Here is a 24,968-nt window from a genome sequence, read left to right as displayed (position 1 = left end):
ACTTGTGGGTAAAAGCTATTTGCCACTAATCTTAAGAGTGTCTGTGCTGATTAGGTCGCAAGGTTGTTTAGGGCCTGAGATCTCATGGGGCAATCACATTTCTCAGGTGGATCTCAGAAAACTGGAACAACATTTAGACAGATACGACAACATGTTGCAAGGCCACTAGGCGTTTCCGGCGCCTGGCTTGGGTACTCGATGAGAAGCAATCAGGTACACTGTAGCTACTGCCAACTCCTCAAAGGCAGTCATAGAACTTTCAGAGGAAGCATTTCTTTTGGATGCTGTATGTTGCACACCAACACAGCCTGATTCCACAGACTACCAGGCTTTGACCTTTAATTCATTACATCATGAAATCCCTACTTTAAATACAATACAGTATGAGGGGCTCCATTTAATCTAAAAGCTGACAATGAAGACTGTGTGATCAAAAGGTAAGACTGTCCCAATTGGAAAAATATACTCTTCTTCTGTTTTTTTTTAAGAGGCTATACTGCTCCTTATTTCCAATTTCAAGTAACAAGTCAATACAATATTAACTTTCTTGTACACAGTCACTCTACAAAACCTGCTAATATAAGTGACTAGTTTAATGTTTGCAAGCATACCACCATATACCTGACTCTGTAGTCTTAACTCTAAAAACTAGAAAGAAAAAGCTGATGACTTAATGACTTAAGATCGTTTTTGAGCAATTGATGGCTGTGTTCTTTGTGATTTATATATATTGCTCATCTTTGGTTCAAAGGCAAACGTGTAGCAAGGGGCATATAAAGCATCTTGATGTAAAATAAACGAGAGAGGATGAAACCACGTAATGCCAGTTGGCATATTGGGTTAAAATAATGAAAAGCAGATATGACTAATATTTTGATGGCGTAATAAAATTCTCCATTATTAGAATTTTGGTTCCTCAAAGCACAGGCCATGTAATACAATCTGACATACCAAATGAAATGCTTGAAATAGCTACGCCTGCTGTTTTGAAGACAAAACAAAGTATTTGCTGTGAGAGAAAACAGTCAGACAGGCCAACCGCAACCTTGCGACATTTCTAAGAAAAAAAAAAAGTTTAAAAATAGATTAGCAAGCAGTAACTGTGTGTTTTGATTTTTTGCTGTTGTTTGACAACACATGCGACAACGTGTGACATCAAGCAACGACCTTGAGTTGTATATAAACAGACAGAGCTGCGCAAAAGCGACATGTTGATTGGTATTTTTCTATCTAGCAAGTGTGTCATTTTCCTAAAGATTGCGTTTACAGCCAATGATTTGTTCATATAGCCTGGAGCCAGTATCTATCTGGAAGGCACACCAGGGGGTGGCGGTCGCGTTAGAATGGGCGAGTCTTTTTCATGTTAGCGCGTCAAAATAATAGAAACTCCTCTCAGTAAGACACACTGCGGTTGTACACAACTGCAAACTAGAACACTAACAACAGACATTTTTCAATGGACACCTTTCAGACAGACTTAAATCCAATTTGAGCTTGTTATATTGTACAGGTATACCTAATGTTATGGTTACTAAGTGTGTCACATGTATGCAAAGGGCAGAATGTGAATTTTCACATGAACCTTCGATTGAAGGATGATGCAAACTGCTAGCAATCACCCACTTGATGTAACAAAGGCAAAGACGACCGTAAAGGGAAAACCAAATGGCACAAACTAAGTGAAAAGCATCCACACTCAACTGCTTGTTTGAACTCTGTAGCAGAGAAACAAACAAACAAACCAAAAAAACACATGTATGGTATTGGTGAGAAATAAACAGGTCATTTGATGATAAGCCATTTGTTTAACAAAAGCTACAATCAAACAAAAAAACTATGTCCGTGAAGAAAGGAAAGGCCAGACAAAGGTAAGAGCCCAACATATTTCTTCAGTCATTTAAAAGTTGTTTATTAGCTTTTTTCTGTCTTCTTTTTATGTTGTATTTCATACAAACTGTCAATTTGCTGCCTTGTGGAGGGAAGGGAGCTGTTTTCTCTTCTCTCATCCATTCTCTGGCTCTCCTTGAGAAAGTATGCGGTGAAAAGACCTGATTATTATTAGATGGCACTCACGCTGCCTTTGCTGTCCCCCGATCTCTCCATCTACCACGCTCTCTTTCTTTCTTGCTTCAGTTTTTTTTTGTCTCCTCCATCATTTAATTTCATCTGAGGATGAGGACTGGTGAAGATACTTTCTCATTTTTTTCTCCTTTACCACGCTGTTGAGTGCTTTTTCTGCTATTGTGTCCCACTAAAAGACTCATTACTGTCCTTCCCCTTTCCACGGGAAAGTGCTGTTTGTGTGATTTAAGGGTTGACAGACGGCTAAGAGGGAGACAGAGAACAAAGGCTAAATTTTCAGGTGCTGTTGTCGCTCTGAAACCTTGGTTTTTCCAGTGGGATGAAAAAGCAAAAACACCTTTTCATACACATCCCATAGTAACCTTTGCTGGAATAATAGATTAAATCCAACTCTTTTCACATTGAAAATGACTCAAATATTTTCCGTAACGAGGGCAAATGTGGTGTCTGCCTAGCAATCTGAGAACCGTTGAGAAGAGATGTTGCATATATTTAGTTTAAACTGAAATAGATAAACCTCTTTGGCAATATTCTGGACTAGAATCAAGCAAAAGAGGTGAGCACTTTATTGTCAACCACTTTTGCATGGAAAGGAATTACAATTCTCTGTGTGTTGTGCATACCCTCTACCTAGTGTTGCGGTTGATTCAAACAAAACCAAAAAAGAGATCAACATCCTTTGAGAAGTAAGCCATAACAGACGGTGGTGTGCTTTAGTTGTAGGGAGAATGAAAATTGAAGTAAACGATGGCAACCACCAAAGAGACTGAAGTGATGCAGCCATATAATCAGAACTGGACCTCGTGTCCCACATGCTTGTCAAGAAAATCCTACGTAGTTTATGCCACATTCCACATTCCCTTGCTATATCGCCGCTGATCTATTTGTGATCTCGCTACATTGCACATTTCTGTGTTAAATGAACAGATTTGGTGTGTGTTGACATATATTTACAGTGTTTAAATAAGTTACAATGCAATTACAGCATGTGTCAAGTTTAAAAAAAATGTTTTAAATATGTTTTCGAGTGTGTGGAAGGGGTATCTTAAGACTTAAACCACAACATTATTATTCTTTTTTTTTTACCTTATCGCGATAAGCGCACATTTTTCGACGTCACTCTCAAGACATAAAAGACTTTGACAAAAGGAAACAGTGGTTTCTCGATGACATAGCTCTTTCCCGTGAAAACTCCTCAATGCTCAATCCTCGGTCCTCCATTCACCATTAAACGACAACTAAGGTGCTCCTCAATATGGCGGCGTCAGAACAACTTCTGAGCTAGGAACGTCGCAATTAAGAAATATGAGATTCAATCTCAGATAAGGCAAACAATGGCTCGTTTGTTTTGTGTTTTTGAAGCCTAGCCTTTCCAAACAGTTTATGTCAGAGCTTTCTCAGATTGATGTCAGGCTACAAAATCAGTGCATCATCAACTCGCGTGTATCCGTTGTATGCATCCAACCTATGTCGTCTGAGATGTTTACATCCACAGATAGACATCCGCTTTTACCGCGATAACATCATAGCCGAGCATCGACCGGGCCGTATTTGCTGAACACTTGCACGTGTGTATGGAAGCTGGCTGCTGTGCAATCATTTCTCTTTGTGGCTTCAAAATGACAGCTGTCTCACTTTGTTCTACTTTGAAGCGATAGACATGAAAGACCTTGGAAGGTCGATCTGCCTTTCCAATCACTTGGTGCTATCATCGAGCAAACTATCATGCACCTATGATGCATCACACCATCTTACTCCCCCTTTTCTTCTTCTGTTTTTCTTCTGTTCACGGCCAAAAGCCTGCAATTTTAAGATTGCAAGTGGGTGAAAGTGTAATCATTCATTCGTGTATCACAAGCACGCACACACACACACACACACACACACACACGCACACCTTAGTGTGTGCTGGATTCAAGCAAACACTGATTGATAACAGATGGTCTTCAGATATGTACCTGTATGGCAGCCAAATGAATGTAAATAGTTGTGTGAGTGCACTAGCATGAGATAGAAAAACAGTGAATCCAGATTAACACATACATGGCACATGACCGGAATTTCCAATGTACCAGAGAAGGCCAAGTTGAGTGGAAGCAGTTTGAAAATGATTTGTACAGCCACTGTGATTGAAGTGTTTTATCGGTAGCATTCCTATCGAGCAACTGTAGAGCATCTATGAGGGTGCACAATGGTCATTGCACAATGGTCATTGCACCGGACTATTGCTATATTAGTCATTCAAACGGCTCGAAGTGCTAGAGGACTCTGCATCTTTTTGCACAATTGTCAAAAAAATTACTAAATAAATAAAAATAAAAAAAATTGTACCGGCATTACCAGATCACTAGCAACACTTTATTGCGCAGTGACTGTTTTTCTCAAATGTCGACGAAGAACACTGATGTATTTTGGTGGTTTTGTTTAATGTAAAATATATAGATAAAATCTGTCATGACACAAATATAACCAAAAAATGCATCAAACACAACAAAATGAACGAGGGCATGTGTGGTTGAAATTAATGAGGAAGGGAATGTGTGTCGGATGGGGGTGTAGACTTTATGAGGCAACTTTAAAAGGTCTTTACCACTGAACTTTTCATTGCAGTGACGTTGCTCGGCTTTTCCGTGAAACCCGTCGTACTGTTCCTTATTTCATTCTGCCTTCCGTTTCCCTTTCTCTTTCTCTCTCGACTTGTCTTCCCTCCACTTTACGTCGATCTGATTGGTGAGATCGGTATCGGCCGATAATTAGCATTTTATGCTGATCGGCTTTCGTGTCATAATTCGCCGATCCGATCAAGCTCCGCACAAGACATTTAACTTCGGATCGCTGTTGCGTATGAATCCAAAAGCTAGTTTCTTTTTAGCCTTGTTACATGTCTTGTGGCGCAGTACTGTAACTATCTGAACGCAGCGTGAAAAAATTATTAAAGCCAAACGGACGCAAACTCTGGACAACACCCGTCCATACAGCCGGGACACTGAGAAAGTTAGAGTAAGCGTGTCATTAACAGTATTTATTAAAGTAATTGAATTGCAATAAAGTAATTTAATGTCATGTAATTTAACGTTGTAATGTTGAGCTGACCTAAACTTATGTCAGTGGCCAATCCTTGAATCCCCCTTAGAGGTCATTGATGTTTTAAATTTCGTCTAAAATGCTAGAGAATCATTTTGAGCTGGGATGGGCTCCAGCACGCCCGCGACCCTAGTGAGGATAAGCGATACAGAAAATGGATGGATGGATGGATAGATAGATACAGTACTCAGTATACACAAGTATATACAATAAATGAACAAGTCATGTAAATGGCCACATTGCTCTATCTTGTGATCGGATTGGTGATCGGTTATCGTTTTTTTTTTTTTTTAAACTTGCTGATCGGTGATCAGCCCCCAAAATCCTGATCGTGTAAAGCCTAGTCTTCCCCTTTATCGCTGCGAAACCCTTTGCCTCTGTTCTCTGCCTTCCTTCTCTAGCTGTCTGGCAGTAAAGGTTGATGGAGTGTGAAATTAGAAAGTGGATCATATTCTGCTCTGTGGCTCAATGTCCTGAGCTATAAGCTACAGCTAGTCACAGTGAAAAATAACATGCACTGAAACGGATACATTAATGTGGTGTTTGTGCAAGTCTGTGCATGTGTACGCGTGTGTGTGTGTGTGTGTCAGTTTATCCAATCATGGTTTATCTTAGATGACTTATCACTGACGCATTGGACTTTTCTCAGGGGGGGACACAAACACATGTTAACAAGTTGTTTTTATTTGCAACCGACTATGTTGCACCCGTGTTAACTCCTGGAGATGACTATAGTGGTGCCTTGAGATACAGGGTTGAATTCATTCGGTGTAAACACTCTTATCTCAAATCCTCTTTCGCCATTGAACTGAATATGAAGCAAATTCATCTCTTCCAGCATCCCCGTCTCCCACCAGAAAACAGAAGTGTTTAATAAGGAAAAATAGCACTCCATAATATTGTACTTGTGACTACTGTAACACAGGGTGATACAATAATGAAATCGAATGTAACGCATTCAACAGTTTGTGCCGCATGTGCTCATGTTTCACACCATCAATGTGCTGCGCCTTCTGGTGTGCCTGCCTTGGCCACCAGGACGCACTATTTTATAATAAAGAGAGAAACGCAGAGAAACGACAAAGAATACACTTCTGTTGGTCTACCACCCAGTAAGTTGCTGTAATAGTATTACATTTTTTGTCACGGATGAAGAATATTTGCATGTGGGTAATATTATATTATCTGTCCATGTTTTGTTCCAACATATGTCTTCAAATATCTGTTTCTTAAACGGTTTAAAAACCGCGACTGTCGATGCAAACTGTTAGCTTGTCAGTGGTGTTTTCCATTCATTTGGTCATTGTTGGTTTGTTAGCATTAAGTTCGAAGACCTACCTCAGGCAAAGCTGTGGTTGTTTCATTGTCTTTATTTTATGCTTAGTTTGACCATAAACCTCAAATGGAAGTGGCATTAAACAGCTTGAAACCGCTCTTTTTTCATGAAATGTTCAACACGTGTTAAAGTGTTGCTTATTGTGGAGTTGGATTGAGTTACTGCCACCATAAAGCGCTTGTATCTCAAGTTTGTGCTCCCAAGTCAAAGCAAAATTCGGTTGAATGACAGCACGTATCTCAAAGAAATCGTACGTTGGGTCACTCGTATCTCAAGGCACCGCTGTATTTCAGTAGATGATACAGAAGCTTTATAAACCTATCCATTATACACAATGTAACTAAGGCAAATAATTCAAAGTTACTGAAGTAAATATTTAAAGTACTGCATATATCTATTGCATGCGTGTGAATGAGTTTACCTGCATCAGGCCAGACACTTCTCCTTTTTGAAGTGGGGCAGCGATGGAGGGAGTGAAAGGTTTACTGTCTTCCACCGGTCGTCCTTTCAGGAAGTGTTTTCCTGCCTCGTAAATGTCAACTTCAATCATTTTCCCTTTGAACTCTAACCTCTTGGGCACCAGTACCTGCAAAACAGAAATCGTCATCAGTCAATCAACAGTTACACTAATATGTGTGTATGGATATATGACAATAAAAAGTAATTCTGGACAGTTCCCTGCTTCTACCTTTGAAGGAATATTTTATAGGTTACCAGTAAAGGCATGCTTGGATGAGTTTGGTGTAGAGGGACTTGAGGAGACATCAAACCATCAGTCACCTTTGGGGTGAACTAGAACAGAGATTTCAAGCTTGGCTCTCCCTCAGGTCCAACAACAGAGACCTCACAAATGTTCCTCTGGATGAATGGACAAAAATTCATCCAACATTTTGTCCTTGAAGTAGCTCGAATTATCCCACGACGCGTCCCTGTAGTATTTCCTGTACTACTTTAAAGTTGTACTCGATCTTTCCCCAATACACAAAAATAGGCTAGTTGTGTGCCCACCATGGCATAGCTGAACAGAAGAAGAGAAATGATGGAGCCGAAGTGTTACCGCTTTGGTGGCACAATTACGCTTGGCTCAGTGCTAATCTGTCAGTCTTTATCCAATGGCTGGAATATGATAGGCAGGGCAAAGGAGGCCACAGCGTCTACCAGCCGGCGCCGCACCTGCCTAATCATGGCACCTGCTGCTCACCACAAAAAGGTGAGCGTGTGTGTGTGTGGGCAAGAACAAGCAAGCAGCAAACTGAGAGTGGTGAAACGGTGGATGTGGAGGAGGTAGGTGACATCGGGCGTGCAGGTGAGGGTCATTTGAGGTCCATTAAAGGGAGATTAAATGATGAAAGTGCTTGTCCTAAGTCAACGGAAACCCCCACCGTAACCCCCCTAACCACCTTGCGCAATTGTCAGGTTACATAGCCATCTGATTGGTGTTAAAGTGTGACCGAGTGATTTGTTCACATTCCTTTTGCGTCCTTCCTTTCGGCAACCCACCCACCGCCTTTTCACATCCATTTCCTTGCACCCAGCGCTACACTTACCTAACCCTTGGCTTCTCCTTGTTCGCTCCCCCAATGCGCCCATTCCTCAGAGCTCAGCAGTCCTGGGCTTTCATTTATGAGCCAATTGACAGATTGGTTTTCCAGCGGAACCTCTAAGGTCAAAACCAAACTATTCCTGGACACTCTGGTCTACTCCAGATCATGTAAACTTTATTAACTACAGTATTACTATTTTTAAAGTAGCAAAAAGTGGAACACTGCTATCTAACAAAATGTTCTATAAACTGTGTTGGGCAATACAATACTAAATACAAATAATTAATAATTAAAATAATAACTAAATAATTTCAGTTACATTTGAAAAACAGCCGACACTTGTGATTGGCTCTCTGTGGTCATGTGCCATTCTGCGTAATCTCTAAATATGACCGCGTAGCACCATTTGTGGTGCAATCTATGAGTTTGTCTGAGATTTTGAAAAGGTTAGACTCAGAGTACTGTAAATGAACTTTGACTTTTGAACAGTTTTATCTGTATAATTTTGGACTTTTTCTGGAGCATTCACTTATCTGGGTTGTCATATGAAGACATGTCTAATTTGTGCACTTTTGTCATTAGGGCAACATGGTATGGTGGTTTTCCACATGCTGCACACATAACAACAAACATATTTACATTTTATCATCCTTTTTGTATGTCAGTTTATTATTTGTGTAAAGAACAAATATGTGGTTAATTCCAAAAATAACTATCTATGGTTTTTATCCACTTTTTAAAAATAAACACCCAATGATCCTGTCGATGCATTCTTTCAAATTTAAGAAAGGTAATCAAAATGTAATCAAATGTAATTCGTCATATTATTTTCAGAAAGTCATTGAACTAGTTACATGACATTTTCATCAGTGTAACTTGTAACCAAGTACATTACAAAGTACACTGACCATATAACACGGTAGACAAGTGGTTAGCCCATCCGCTTTACAGTTCGTATCTGGGCTCAGTCATTGATCAAATTATATAAAGTTTCACACCTGGAACGCAATAATTCAATTACCATTATTTCTTATTGGAAAAATGTATTTGAAATCCATACAAATCCAGTGATTGATTTTTACAAGGGTCTCTCAACAGCAGGAAAGCCTTGCTCCTGAAGAGTCAAGGCATACATACAGACGGCAGCTCGCCTGCGTGAGCGCACATGCACCTGTGGCAAGTGTGTGAAACTTGCAACCTGAGTTCATAGCGTGCAGAAGTAGGCGCACAGGGGGCGGGCAGGAGGGGCGAGGGAGGGAGGGGAAAAATATTGCCATCCGCTGCGCTCCCTGCTAATAAAAAGCACAACTTCAAACATGTTTCTGATGATAGTTAAACCGCAGAGGAAATTGATTTATTTGAAGATGTTTTAAAGTTAATTTTTCACAGGTTCAGAGAGGTTCTTTGAAGCCACGTTCGATGAACAGCTGTGTGTGTTGATGGAATGTTCATGTCTTTAGGGCTGATGTTCGCACATTTGAAGATGGGGGAGAAAAAAAAAACGTATTGCTGCCAAATGCTCTCATGACCACCGTAGGGGGCGTGTGCGCGTTTGTGTGAGCGTGTGATATTCCGGCTAACCTACTTTATTCGCTAGATGAGCTTAAACTAGTGGCACCTTACTGTGAGACCTCGTGACATGCAGAGCAAAGCCCCTCATCTGATTTGCTAAGTATGAAAACGGGGAAGAACTGAATTAGCGACATGAATGGAATATGAAATATAGGCAATACGGGTGGGGGGAAATCTTAATGATTTACAGCTCACTCACTTTACACTTAGTGCTGAACTGAAGCTTCCTCCAACACTAAAGATATCTTACAAAACAAAAAAATTGTTAAATCTGTCTTACCTGTTCATAGAACCTGTTGTGAGCCACATAATATTGGGAATCAAAGGACTCCTCTGTCACCAACACATGTTGTCTCTCCCCAACCTAAACACAATCATATAAAAACACAAATTTACTGCATTGTCCTCTGAAGAAATATCTATTATAGAAATGCTAAAATTGTTCATTTTATGTTAATTATTCATGCTGTCTTCTTTATATTACAGCATCTTTAAGATTCTTGCCATTGGTAAGACTGACTGACACCGACACCACATTTGATAGAATGCTTAGCTCTAACAGTATACGTTTACACAGACTTTGCTTCACCGCACACAAAGTAATGTTACAGTATATGTTTGTGCTCATTGTGATCTCAATTGAAAGTTTCACTCAAGTTTTCATTGCATCTCAACATTTAATTACCACCTCGAGGCGCCTGAGCCACTTTACTTTCAGTGCCTTGCCTAAGAACATTCTACAATAGTCATCCCTGGACTTTAAAAAATGTTTAAAAAAAAAAAATTAATAAAATAAAAATGGATGAAAGGAGAATGGTGAAAAAAGCAAGGCTGCGAATTTAATACAGAAAATGTCCATTCAGGATATCAGAAAATCAAGTCAAGGCAAGGCCGTTGCACTTTGTGACGCACAATTTGTTCAACCGAGCGATTCAACGTGCTTTAAAGAGTCAAGAAATATAATGAGAGTGAGAGAAGTGTGCAAAAGCACAGAGGGGACTTACAAAATAGTCACAACAACTAAAATGTAAGCATATTAAAGCCTTCAATAATTACTATGTGACTCTTAAGATGGCACCCTTAAAGAACAAAGCTTTTGTGATAAACTTGGTTAGTATAAAATCAACTGGGTAGTCCACGTCTGTGTTGCATGATCACAAAACCGCCTCAATTTGTCTTTTTTGACTCTTCAACAGGCACTAAAGCAGCACACACGGCCAAAAGCTGACACAAGGATCAGATGGCAAAAACAGATGGAAACTAACTATTTGGCTCCAAATAAGGAACAACATTTTTCAATCAGTTCATGAATGACTATTTGTAAAATGTGGCTGTGTTACTTTATATTTGGTCCGAAATCTTACTGGCGAGTATGGTGGAGCTGCCAAAGATCTTGGACATGGCTGGAAATGATCTTTACATGATTGTGGTTGTGGGCGAAAGCGAAGTACTCTGAGAAAATCCAGACACGCATGGCGACCCCCCAAATGTGGGGATAACATCGGCGTAACATAACAATATAACGTCGATGGGTTTGTAAACTTGTGCCGTTTCCTTACTGCTTCGGCATCTTTTCACAAGCAAACCAAGATGCAAACCACGTGAAGTCACTTTGGATTTGTTTCAATCAGGCCTGTCAATTAAGATTATATTAAATGATAACCAAAATGTATTCCAACAATAATTCTGGGCGGGGATCCTGCTGATGAAACAACTCCAATGCAGGATATATAGCCAACATGATGGATTTGAAATATTGCAACCATGTAAACAACCCCCTCTGGGCAGTCTTTGACGGAGTAAGATTTATTTTCAACACCCCCCTTAAAATACCTTAAGTGTCAATTTCTGTGTGTGTTTTTAAGGTTAGATCTTCACACTGAAATGTTGCCAAAGCCTGGCCTGATAGAATAATGCAAATGGTCTTGTCACTCAGGGACTCAACTTAATATCTCAGCAATTTTGGGACTGCGCTGCCCCCAATGAACAAAGCAGCAAGAAAACGGTGGGGTATAAGATGTACTGCAGTCCAAATGACCACGATTTCCATTTTGATACTGTTTGAAATGAACCCAATACTTTAAAAGTGAACTGACTGATCACTTTCCAAGCAATCTGTCTTGGAAGGCCTTAGAAGTTAAGCTATGAGAACACTCGCATTTCCGCAGACATCTGTCCTCACTTCCTCCTTTTTTCTGTCTTTAAGCTCAAGTCCTTCGAACTCTGGGCATGGCGTAACTTTACAATGTGTGTGTTCCAACACAGCCACCACCTGCACAGGCATGCTGACAAGCTCCTAAATCACAGACCTCTGCAAACAAAGCAAATTTCAGAGAGCACAGACCCTTTGAACGTGATTAACACAAGGCAAACATTTGGATTTTTGCTACTTCAGATTGGAGGCAGATGTCTTTCCTTTGCGGAACTTTACATCCTGACCTTATGAGACTTAAGTACTTTGTTTTCATGTTTCAACATTTGAAGAAGACTTACCAGTGATATTATTATTATTATTATATTTGTATATTTGTATTCATATTTGTAAATAGTCCAAATGAGCAGTGACAATTTCAACCCATCATTCTTATACGCAAATGTAAAGCTGTAGTGGTTAAATTCAGACTGAGATGTCTGATATGTGATGAAGAAGAAGAAGAAATACCTTTATTGTCATGAACATGCATGCATCCGCACGAAATTTGTTCTGTGCATTTTACCTATCACAGTGAGCGTGCATCTGCCTGATATCCAATCCCCACCTATATAAGCAGCAAGCAGCAACGATGTTGGTTTAGTGTATGTGCGAATGGGATTATCATGCACGAACACATCCCTGCATCGACAATAACGTACGGAGGAAATATGTTTTGCAGCAAATCAAAAGTTGGTGAGCTTCCTGTGTCAATTACACAGCGACTGGTGTGTGTTTGCATGCAAAACAATATAAGTTGGCCTTTGCTTGTGCACTTTCTGCCACAGAGCGCCCGTGTTTGGATTTGTGTTTACCCAATATGTTGAATAGCAGGCCACCAAATAGCACGTCTTTGCACAGTGAGTTTTAATTTCCATCAACATCCAGAAGACGACATCCCAGAGTACATGGCAGATCCGCAACAGATTTATAGGATCATGAGTTTAATTGCTAATTAATCCACATCATAACACGGTAATGATGGCACCGTGGCTTTGAATTTGTAATCAATGTTTTTATCTGCGTCATAAATAAAGGAGCAAGTCACTCAAACAGGATTCAAAATCCCTTGCCACCGTGTTGGCTTTTTAAGCGATGCAAACCACACAGAAAGCCACTTGGACTGCTGCAATTAATTTGTGAGTAGTAGTAGAAAAGTAATGCTATTGCATTCAAACAATGTAACGCTTCAATATAAACTACTAAGTATTTATGGATAATTTCTAAATGTTTTTTTTTTTTTTTTTACAATATTAGACTGCCTACCCTCTTAAGTGTCCTTTTCCTCATCTCTTGTCTGAAGAAAAGATCCTCACACGGCACCTCCACCAATGTAAAATTCTGTCTTATTGACCCACACATTTTTATTTCTTCGCCCATCTCCAATTCATGAGCTAGCCCTTCTCTCCCCTATGCCCACTTTCTTTCAGCCTCCCGTGTTACACGGTAACACTCACAGAAACACAGCGAACATTGATGGGCCTTCCTCCTGCCAAACCGATGCAAATTTATCACGCGCATAAAAACCAACAGCCCTGCGCCGCTCAAACTCAGCACTGTGGGGCTCCTCCTTGGGAGAGTTTCACGGTCATTGTGAAGAGGCAAAATAAAGGCGCTGTTTTGGTGAGCCTGCTGAAAGACCACATAACAGCTCAATTGCACTTAAGCGGTTCAGACAATGGATGTTTTCTTTATTGGTTTTACAGTAGACTTACTAACTATAATGCCCTCGCATGTGGGAAAGGAAAGCCACAGTTGCCGATGCACTTTTCAGCAGTTTACTGTACCCCAGGAGAACAGTAAAACACAATGAGTGCACTCACGCAGAAGCTGCTGTCAGCCTCAGCTGTCATCCACACGCACACACAGAATCACCGACATCACAAACCGCTCCACCAGGCCCCGCCTTTTAAAGGCACGTGCATGTACACGGACACGAAAAATACGTCCATTATTTTCTGTACATTTTAGGCGATTCGTTCGGATATGTTTGCATGTGTTTTAGTAGTGTGGAAAAGTGTGGGAATGGGTTGAAAAAAGTTCTTTATATGATCTCTCTCTATCACAGGTGGGTCTGAAAAGTACACCCCACAGAAAATGTATTCAATATATTTATTTTTCTTAACGCTCCACTACATTCTAATTTCATATGGCATAAAGTAAGAAAGGCCATAACAACGCTTTACGGTACATTTTATGACCAAGTAGTAACCCAAATGCGTTTCCTTTACAATCTAGTTTATGTTCACATGCATGTGTTCATCTGGCTTATTTTAAAGTAAGAAGCACTTGGAGGTACTTTTCCTGGTCAATAAACTGACTTGTGACTCCTTTACTTACATCTGGAATCTGTTAATCTATTGTATATGGATGATACATTTTTCCGCTGAATCATAAGTGTAGTGATAAAACATTTTTTATTGACAGGCGGAAAATGGTTCTTTAACTGCAGTAGGCTGGAGTACTATGATTAGTAGTCGCTATGGAACCATAGATTTATATACGTAGTATCGCCACCATATTTGTAAAATTATTCACATCAAAATTACTGTTGAATGTATTAAGCATAAAACATATTTAGATTTTAACAGTTGGATATTGTGGCCTATTGATTTCTGATTACAGTATCCCTGGCAGTGTACAAAATATAACTTCAATTTGCGGGAAAACAGAAAGAGAAAGAACGATATTGACAAAAACCATTGCAAAATGTTTTCCTCCACATTGAATGTGACTTACAACCTGGACTACTCAATGGAAAAAATGAAATCTTTTCGAGAGGGGAAGTAAATATGATAACTAATTATGATGATATACTGTAACTGGGATGTGGCTGTGTTCGGAATTAACCAATCACATTCCAAAAAAAAAAAGAGTAGCTGTTCTACAAATTCAAAAATCTTACCTTTTTCAGACGGATATACTGTATTTCAACCACTTTAGCTTAGCTTGGTTTTTTGTTCTTGTTTTTCTTTGGGTCAGAGTGTGACGTGATTCTTTTGGGGATCTCGGAGGCTACTTCATTTGATCTCACAGGTACTTTTGAAGTGATTTCTTGATCTGGCATCAGTGTGGCCAGTAAAACGGAACTTTGCTTTCCAAAAACTATGGTTAATCACAGTTAACTCATGATTTAACAAGGGGTTAATTTCTTTTTTTTTTTTCTTTTTTACTTTGGGACATATTTTAGGATTTTCTTTCCCCTTTAATCAATAAAAGCATCACTTGGGAACGTCATTCTATATTTACTTGAATTGTCTTTGTGATATGTTAACATTGGCTTGATAATAGATGATAGAAATGAAGTGTGATAAACATCCCCCCCAAAAAATTAAAACAAATCAAGAATGGGACAGAGAAGTGGTAGTTGCATGGAAGACACGGTAGAAAAGCAGAAGAACATGAACCAGGGATCACAACATTGTTCCATCTTGGCCTGCTTCGCCTAAAACATACGCATGCGCATATTAATAGACACAAACATTGCTCATTGACACAATTACAGCATAAACACAAATGCATCATTTATTTTGGCTAATCAGCAGAAAAAAAACATCTCACCTCCCTATTGTGTGACCAATGGAGTTTGACAGATGAGACTGATAGATGTCCCATTTCCACGCATGCATGCACATACAGAGCTCTTGTGTCTCAATGCTAGAATAAATCACATCCCACCAAAGAAACTAATGGGAAAAAAAAATGTGGGTAATACTTTTAACACATTAATGGTAACTTTATTTAGGGTTTTTAAATTGCTAAACCAGTAGTTATTATTTTGTTGGTATAAACTTGATAAACTGCTTAAAGCTAAATAGGAAAAGAACCTTGAGCCCACAATCTGCTTAAATATGGAGAAATAATAAAAACTAAGTTTGTAACGTTTGGGAGCATCTTGTTCGGCCGAGCTTGTTTCTTTTAAGTTTTAAGTGGAAAACAGACTGTCCCAAACTCAGGCTAATAGAAAGCAGCTCGTACTGAGCAGTGAAAACTGTTGTATTATGCAGATACTGCTAAAATAATTTGGAAAAAAAAATAAAAAAAGTAAAAAACCCACACCTTTGATTTATTCATTGAGCGATGAGAGTATGCGAAGGTGCGCGTACGTTATTGCGTGCAAGGCTTGCGGCGAACCAGCCTGGGGCATCCGAGCGCCCATATGTTTGCAAGTGCTGCATCAATCAGAGGCAGGCTGTGATTGTCAGGCTGATTGTCCATTATGTCTGTGTGGGCTCGGAGGCCTTGGACCGAGTGTGTCTGAGGGAGAATAAGTCAGTGAATGCGTAATGCACACATCCATACATCCACATTAATCTATAATTGAGGCTGAAAATAACACCTTGGCAACAGGAGTATGATTGTGATTACTGGAGGCACCTCCTGAAGACCGCAAATCATACATGCAGAGGAAAGCAAATCTGGCGAACACGTCTGATTGCAATTGAAGGCTAGCCCTCTAGTCGTCTTATTAGCAGGAGAGAAATATACGTGTTTTAATAAGAGAGGGGGGGGGGAAAATCTGGGCCACGAGGCCATCCTGGTGGCTGTGGATAAGGCAAGAAAATCTCATGCACCCAATGTTTGATTGCGTTAAAAGTCTGCACATCATCACTGATGCCTAACCTGCTGTTTTCCCTTGTCCTGGCTTCTAGCAATAACTGAGCTATAAAATGTGTTCAAGGGGATGGGAAATTTGCCTGGTAGATCGTTTTTTATTTTGTTTGCTTTACTGGTGCCAAAAATGATCTATTCACGTCATAGATGGAAAACTTAATCCTCATTGTGTAGAGAACATGGTAGAGTTGCTAAGGGAAGTCAGCATTATATAATGTAATAGATAGTTAAACAACAGCAAAAACTCAAAACTTGAATCCCTTACCAACGTTTGTGTGTAACAAAAAAAGTCTACACACCCCTGTCAAAATGTTCTTGTGACGTACAAACCAAGGCAAATAATAACGTGTTCCTTATTTTAATACAGCCTCCACTGTGCTTCACTGTGTTGTTGGTGTCCTTTTTGGTACCTGTATGTCCAGTGATACTTTTATACCAAACCTACCTTTCACAATAAAGGCCAACACTTTCAATCTTGGTGTTGTCAGAGATTTACAGACCAATTTAGTCAATGGCATCCCCGAGCCTTGTACATTGTCTAGATCAGCCTAAATAACAGATATTTAGGATAACTGTTAAGATATGCACATATGTGCCTGTTTGTGTGACTTTGTGAAAAACATGAAAAGTGATGTAAAATGATGGACTGTCAAGTACCATTTCTTTCTGTCTCAAAGGAATACAAGAGCAAGGGACAAAGGTGTGGAAATAGCATGGAAGACTGCCAGATGTTTGGAAAATTGGGGCCGATAATTTCAGCTGATCTGTATTGGCTCAAAAAGATTCGATCCTTTTTATTTCTTACATTTTTAAAGTTCACAAAGTGGAAAATAATTCTGAGATACAAAGATATTGCCAAATGGAACAGCAAAAGCCTAGTTTTATATTACACAATGCAACATTTCAGATTTTCTTTCGATGAATTATTACAAGAGTGACAGAGACCGCTTCGGGCAGCGTTCTGTGCATCTGCACTCTGCAGCCATACACGCGGTCTCTTTAGATAGCGGTGCCTTGCAAAAACTATAACTCCCCTGAGCACGTGTTCGGAGCGGGAGGGAAACGGCCTCATGCGGGGATTGTCCTCCAATCCAGGTTGGGAAAGGAATAGTTTCAGAACCACCTGCAGACCCCGGAGGGATTTTACTGGTCTTGGACATTGTGGAGTGTGGAGAGAACATTAAGGTTGAAAAGCCCTGACAGCACAGATCAAATTGGTGCTCTATAGGTCAGAGAGTATGGGTAGAATGAAGCCCACATAATATGGTTCCCTGTTGGGAGATGGTTGGCTTGGGGTGACAAGAGTAATGTATGCCGAGAGACTTTTCGGCCATTCGAGCCAGGTCAGCAAGAAAAAGCATCTACAGATTTGTGAGTGTGTCAGTACAATATAGCAGAAAGGTTAGATTGCCAATAGCTCTGAATACATTATTGGTACAGCGAACAGTGTTTTTCTTTTTTTTCATTGTTCATTTAACATTAGCTGTTTGCCTTTTACATGCTGTCGAGGAGTTCAGATGAAATTTGTTATTGTTATACAAATTGAGTTGTCACAAAACATATGAAGAATTCTACTCGATTTCCCGCAATGATATCAACTCAAAAATATGAAAACGGTAGATCTGTCTCAGTGTTTTCAAAATTCACAAACCCTGATTTGGATGCTGCCCATTGGGTTGCAAATCTTTCTATGAATGCAAATCCTACACACACACTTCTGCCTGAGGATGAAACCTCAAATTTACAGCCGGGCATTAATCACACTGATCAAGTTACGTAGTTTTTCCAAAATATTAGATTCTGTCCAATGGTGCCTCAGACAGGCTCATTCAGATTTTTAAATTCAAAACAATCAATCCAGAATTCAGAAGTCAAACATCCAACTAGACAAGATATTGGTCCCATGTTTCGCTTGTTCTTGTTTTACATTGCACAGACAGTTTGGAATTACCACTAAACTTGCTGCAATACTAAATCTGGCGTTTCCAGTCATAGTCCAAATGTTTTGTATGTATTGCATGGGTTGACAAAACAAAAATTCAACCAGAAGCTTCTACCTTCTGGCCCATGTTTGATTTAGTCTTGGTTTGTTTTATCCATGCATCCATTTTCTGAGCCGCTTCGCCTCACAAGGGTCGCAGGCGTGCTGGAGCCTATCCAAGCTATCGTCGGGCAGGAGGCGGGGTACACCCTGAACTGGTTGCCAGCCAATCGCAGGGCACATACAAACAAACAAACCATTCGCACTCACATTCACACCTACGGGCAATTTAGAGTTGTCAATTAACCTACCATGCATGTTTTTGGGATGTGGGAGGAAACCGGAGTGCCCGGAGAAAACCTACGCAGGCACGGGGAGAACATGCAAACTCCACACAGGCGGGGCCGGGGCTTGAACCCCGGTCCTCAGAACTGTGAGGCAGACGCTCTAACCAGTCGGTCACCGTGCCGCTTTTGGTTTGTTTTATTGAAATTTTTTTGTTGGTGTGTAACATGACTAAAGCTCAACTTCCTCTCTAAAAATGATTAGAAATCGATGTGGGAAAAATGTATAAAGTTGTGGAAGCTCATAAATAAGTACAATAATAATTGCATTATATGTAAATGATGATCCAATTCTATAAAAATGAACTGATCCCAAATAGTGTAAATGCGATTGGATAACATATCGCACTCACTCAGGGCTGAGAGGAGATTACCGTATTTTCACGACCATAGGGCACACTGTATTAAAAGGCGCAGTCTCAGTTACGGGGTCTATTTCTGTATTTAACACATACATAAGGCGCACTGTATTATTGGGCGCAGGCATGGTAAAATATACGCTAGCTTAAAACATACGGTAGCATGCATGCACGCTAAAACAATGCTTTTAAAAAGGCAGCGGGAGCAAAGTTGAGTTTGGTTGTACTTTATTCAAGTATTTAACAAAGGGGCGGCTGGCTTGATTGCTACTTTATGAGTGAGTGGAGGCTGGTTTGATCGCCGCTATATACCTACTGGGGGCGTGCCTTTAGCGTCCTCTGTCACGCGCACCCTTCCCCCTTTACATCCGCATGCGGTCCTCAGCCACGTCCGCATTTTCCTCTGTATAAGCAGCGTGTCGGCAGGAAATGCTCCCAGTCAGTCAAGCGGAGCGCTCATCACACAAAAACATTTATAGATTTTGGAACTCGGTGCACACATAAGGCGCGCTGCATTATAAGGCGCCCCGCCCCGTCCATTTTAAGACTTTTAAGTGCGCCTTATGGTCGTGAAAATACGGTCATGTGTCATGACCGTTCAGTGGCCACAGGCAGAACAAAACAAAAACGACATATTGGTGCGAAAGAATGCTTACTAGCCACTGTATGGATGATGTGCCTACTATAGCATGACATGTAGGCTTCCATATTAATATACTGTATGTGTCAACTTGAGAAAAATTGACTGTAAATTCAGCTCTCGATCAAATCTGATTAATTTACAGATTCTTGTGAAATGAAAGGGAACATTAAAAATCAAGTCAGTTTTCTTTATACCCACAATACACAGTGTGTGTTTTAGTTTTTTTTAGCATTACAATTAGTCCTAATTAATTACATAAACAAGAACATTTTACAGAGTGTAGGCTAATGTGAGAACGAATATGTAGCCAAAATCATAATGGTTCATTTCCATTTTGTATGAGTAGTTTATGTTTTTGTTTTATTTCACAGCAGTAATGTTTCCTTGTTAAAAATGTTTAACATGTTTGTAATACTTGTACAGCAAATAAAAGTTTTACGATGTCCGAAGTGTGAGCCTGTAAGTAATTAAACCATTTTTTACTTATATGTTACAAAAACTACAAAAATGTTTTTTTTTTTTTTTTTGTTTGTTTTTTTTTAAAGGAAGAACTTGGAAGTCAGCCAGTCAGGGACCTGATCGTGTTCGACATCATACGCACATTTGCCCCTCACTCTTTCCCCCCCGACATGAAAATGGAAAACACCAACTAAATCTCCAAAGCAAAAATCAAAACAGACAAGCCAGAATTTTCCTCTGCAAAGTCACATTGGATTGAGCAAGATGCGACTTAAAAGGAGCAAATGGCTCGCGAATGGGGGGTGATATTAGCAATTGAATGGTGTTGATTGATTTATCCTGGGGGAGGGAGTTGGACATCTTCGGCTTCAAACTGACTCAGAGAGCACACGCCCACAAATCGCGAACATTCATCAAAGCGAGCAGGTAGTAATCAGACAGAGGCGAGACTGCTCGTGCAGCTGTGCCTTTCAAACCAACAGGCAGACAAGACAAAAAGCAAACCATCAGCACTCAGCAGCAGACTGGGAGCTCCAATCCAAGTTGCAGTCTTGACTAAACAATGAGATAGAGCTGCGCAATATCATGATATCTTCTATTGTAGAGCGATATAAAAGAATGGGTTGGGATATATACAACCCCAATCCCAATGAAGTTGGGATGTTGTGTTAAACAAATAAAAACAGAATACAATGATTTGCAAATCATGTTCAACCTATATTTAATTGAATACACTACAAAGACAAGATATTTAACGTTCAAAACTGATAAACTTTATTGTTTTTACCAAATAAATAATCATTAACTTAGAATTTTGTGGCTGCAACACGTTCCTAAAAAAGCTGGGACAGGTGGCAAAAAAAGACTGAGAAAGTTGAGGAATGCTCGTCCAACACCTGTTTGGAACATCGCATAGGTGAACAGGCTCATTGGGAACAGGTGGGTGCCATGATTGGGTATAAAAGGAGCTTCTCTGAATATCTCAGTCATTCACAAGCAAAGATGGGGCGAGGTTCACCTCTTTGTGAACAAGTGCGTGAGAAAATAGTCCAACAGTTTTAAGGACAATGTTCCTCAACGTACAATTGGAAGGAATTTAGGGATTTCATCATCTACGGTCCATAATATCATCAAAAGGTTCAGAGAATATGGATAAATCACTGCATGTAAGCGGCAAGGCTGAAAACCAACATTGAATGCCCGTGACCTTCGATCCCTCAGGCGGCACTGCATCAAAAATCGACATCAATGTTTAAAGGATATCACCACATGGGCTCAGGAACACTTCAGAAAACAAATGTCAGTAAATACAGTTTGGCGCTACATCCGTAAGTGCAACTTGAAACTCGACTATGCAAAGCAAAAGCCAGTTATCAACAACACCCAGAAATGCCACCAGTTTCTCTGGGCCCGAGCTCATCTAAGATGGACTGACGCAAAGTGGAAAAGTGTTCTGTGGTCCGACAAGTCCACATTTCAAATTATTTCTGGAAATTGTGGACGTCGTGTCCTGCGGGCCAAAGAGGAAAAGAACCATCCGAAGCGTTATGGACGCAAAGTTCAAAAGCCAGCATCTGTGATGGTATGGAGCTGTGTTAGTGACTATGTCATGGGTAACTTACACATCTGTGAAGGCACCATTAATGGTGAAAAGGTACATACAGGTTTTGGAGAACCATATGCTGCCATCCAAGCAACATCTTTTTCATGGCCGCCCCTGCTTATTTCAGCAAGACAATGCCAAACCACATTTTGCACGTGTTACAACAGAATGGCTTTGTAGTAAAAGAGTGCGGGTACTAGACTGGCCTGCCTGCAGTCCAGACCTGTCTACCATTGAAAATGTGTGGCGCATTATGAAGCGTGAAATACGACAACGGAGACCCCAGACTGTTGAACAGCTGAAGCTGTACATCGATGGGAAATAATTCCACCTACAAAGCTTCAACAATTCGTGTCCTCAGTTCCCAAACATTTATTGAATGTTGTTAAAAGAAAAGGTGATGTAACACAGTGGTAAACATGACCCTGTCCCAGCTGTTTTGGAACGTGTTGCAGCCATAAAATTCCAAGTTAATGATTACTTGCTAAAAACAATAAAGTTTATCAGTTTGAACATTAAATATCTTGTCTTTGTAGTGTACTCAATTAAATATAGGTTGAACATGATTTGTAAATCATTGTATTCTGTTTTTATTTATGTTTAACAAAACATCCTAACTTCATTGGAATTGGGGTTCTATCATTACTGGGATATATAACTACCTACATGTAAATTTGGGATATCAAATTTTGTCCATAATAAGATTGCCTAGTATGAATAAAATAACAACCAAAGCTTTTGGAAGTTGGGAGCTATTTCAGAGCTGAATTAAAAGTTGATCACACACTTGAAATGAAAATCCACAATGCACTTATTTACATTGGTATTTACATTATTTACAGACACAAACACAGGCTGCTGCGACATGCCTACCGAATGCAAACATGAATGGTGCTTGCCAAATACGGCGTTCATCCCCGACATATGAAGGCTCGTATGCAGGGACGGGTTTCGTCCTGGAAGACCCGAGCAAAACCTGGTACTCCTGAATGAAAATGAACTTTCATTCGAAAACCAATCTTTGAGCCCAGAATCAGCACGTTCTCAATACCGTTCATCACGTACAAATGAATTAAGTTCAGTTCACGCTTACCCAAAATATGTAGTAGATCATGAACTTGTGTTCATTGAACTCGTTCAGGTACAACACTGTTGGAAGGTGAGTTGAAAATAATATTTATCACTGCTATCATTCAACAAGATACACGCAACATACGGTGCCGTGAATTCTTTTTATCTGATTATATTTTTGACATTTATCACACTTAAATGTTTCACATCTTCAAACTAACTTTAATATCACACAAAGACAACCCCAAGATAAAATGCAGTTTCTAAATGAAGATTTCTATTTATTAATGGAGAAAAACACTGCTCTACAGCAAAATTCACCGTCTCAGTACTCAGTCGTTGGAAGTGACAGAAAAAAAACTGAAAATATGTTTAGGAATAAATGAGCACCTAAAAAAAAATCCTGTGATCTTTTTTGGTTGTCAATATCTGCACACTGCAGTCCAATACATAACTGAGAGCAAGGTCTAGTTGTAGTAGTTGAGCTAAAATCTGATTGAGCCTGACTTTTTTTTTTAAGCACCAGAGCAGTTGTATATAAGGTTTACATGCAAGTAACCAACAAATAAAAAAGGTTCAAGCTGTCACTGTGAGCTTTTAATGTGCTGTGAGGATGTCGTGACCTTGTTTGTCTCAGTGAATCCATTGTTACTTACATCTTCTCACATATGATATAGCCCACAGGATAGAACATATAAACTGGCATATTAGCCTGTGGTGAATGTGGCTTAGGTGGCCGACAAAAGCTGATGGCGGTTTCGCCCGCTCTATACGTTCGCCTCCTAATGAGCATGAGCCGTCACGCATTAATGTCAATGGGCCCACATCCGTAAACAGGTCAGCACAAGTAACAATGAATTCATACAACATTAGATTAATAAAGTAGCCGCTGTCCTCCAAAAGCCCTCCACACTTTGAGCCACACTTGGCGGACAAAGTTATTAACTAATACGTTAGACAAATAAACAGCTTGGTTTCTCCTCTTGGGTCAGAGTAACATGCACTACACCTCATCACATCCGAACTCATGGAGGCAACTGTAACTTCGACGATGTCTTTTGGCAGTATTGCAAATGTTATACAGGGGTCCTCAGTTTATGGACTTGGACATGGACTTACGGTGTTTCCTAGTTACGAACAGCGTCAAAAGTCAATTAGTTTGCACCTATCCAGTGTGCACGCCAAAGACAAATTAAAGGTAGAAATTGTTGTTTTGTCTTTTTATGTTTCTGTTTTTCCTTTAAATACAGTGTTCCTTCATGGTTCACCTGTTGCGGATGTGCATTGTGGATTCTTTGTCTATATCGCGGGATTTTGAGTGTATGCTATCATTTTTTGTGGTAAAATAAATGCTTCTTATAGCCTACAACATTAAAAAAAAAAATAAAATAAAAAAAAAAAAAATTAAAACATTATATGGAATAAAATAAACAGTGTACAGTACTACTGTGTATTACTGTATGTTTAAGAGTATATAAAGTGTTTATAAGAGTTTGGTAGCGGTTAATAAGAGTGTGGGAAAGATTAATGAGAATCTGGCGAGGTTCATATAGCTTTAAAATATGTATAGTTTATAAAAAAAAAAAAATATATATATATATATATATATATATATATAAAACACAAAAAAAAAGGTTTGTTGCTACTTCGTGGATTTCACCTATTGTGGGGGTGGTCCGGAACCTAACCCCTGCAAAACCAAGGGATTCCTGTATTTCATGTTCATGGTCCACTAGTGTTCATCACCCAAATATTTATTGTAATTATGACTTCACTACAATGTTACTATAGGTTAGCGATTGCGTGTCTTCCAAAATCAGATTACGTTGTCATCGGAACAAACGGAAGGAACGCTGTCGTAAGGTCTCCCTGCAGTGTTTTGATTATAGTGCAATAATTAATGATATAATGCAAAATGAGACAGCCAATAAATAGTATAAGTAGAAGTTTAGTTTGGCAGTTGAGGATCATCCATTCTAATAGACGTCATGCCTCCTCTTTCCCCGCAGCAAAAAAAAAACCAAAAAAAAAAAAAACTGGTGATGCCGCGACACACCTTTTCTACAACCCACACAGTTGACCCCT

The 24,968-nt window shown here is 39.7% G+C and overlaps 1 protein-coding gene across 2 annotated transcripts in view; it reads right to left on the bottom strand.

Moving 5' to 3' along the window:
* cdkal1 (CDK5 regulatory subunit associated protein 1-like 1) overlaps positions 1-24,968 on the bottom strand; it is a 208,888-nt gene that overhangs the window by 6,183 nt on the left and 177,737 nt on the right. For both annotated transcript variants that reach the window (XM_061776897.1, XM_061776898.1), the window contains exons 13-14: positions 9,899-9,982; positions 6,924-7,088 (exon numbers count right to left, since the gene is read on the bottom strand). In XM_061776897.1, coding sequence (XP_061632881.1) covers positions 6,924-7,088; positions 9,899-9,982 — 249 coding nt within the window. The remainder of the gene's footprint in view (positions 1-6,923; positions 7,089-9,898; positions 9,983-24,968) is intronic.

The sequence above is a fragment of the Phyllopteryx taeniolatus genome, chromosome 6 (genome assembly GCF_024500385.1).
Source record: "Phyllopteryx taeniolatus isolate TA_2022b chromosome 6, UOR_Ptae_1.2, whole genome shotgun sequence".
Lineage (NCBI taxonomy): Eukaryota > Metazoa > Chordata > Actinopteri > Syngnathiformes > Syngnathidae > Phyllopteryx > Phyllopteryx taeniolatus.
The sequence above is the reverse complement of the archived record's forward strand: the minus strand, read 5'-3'. Positions and strand labels throughout refer to the sequence as shown.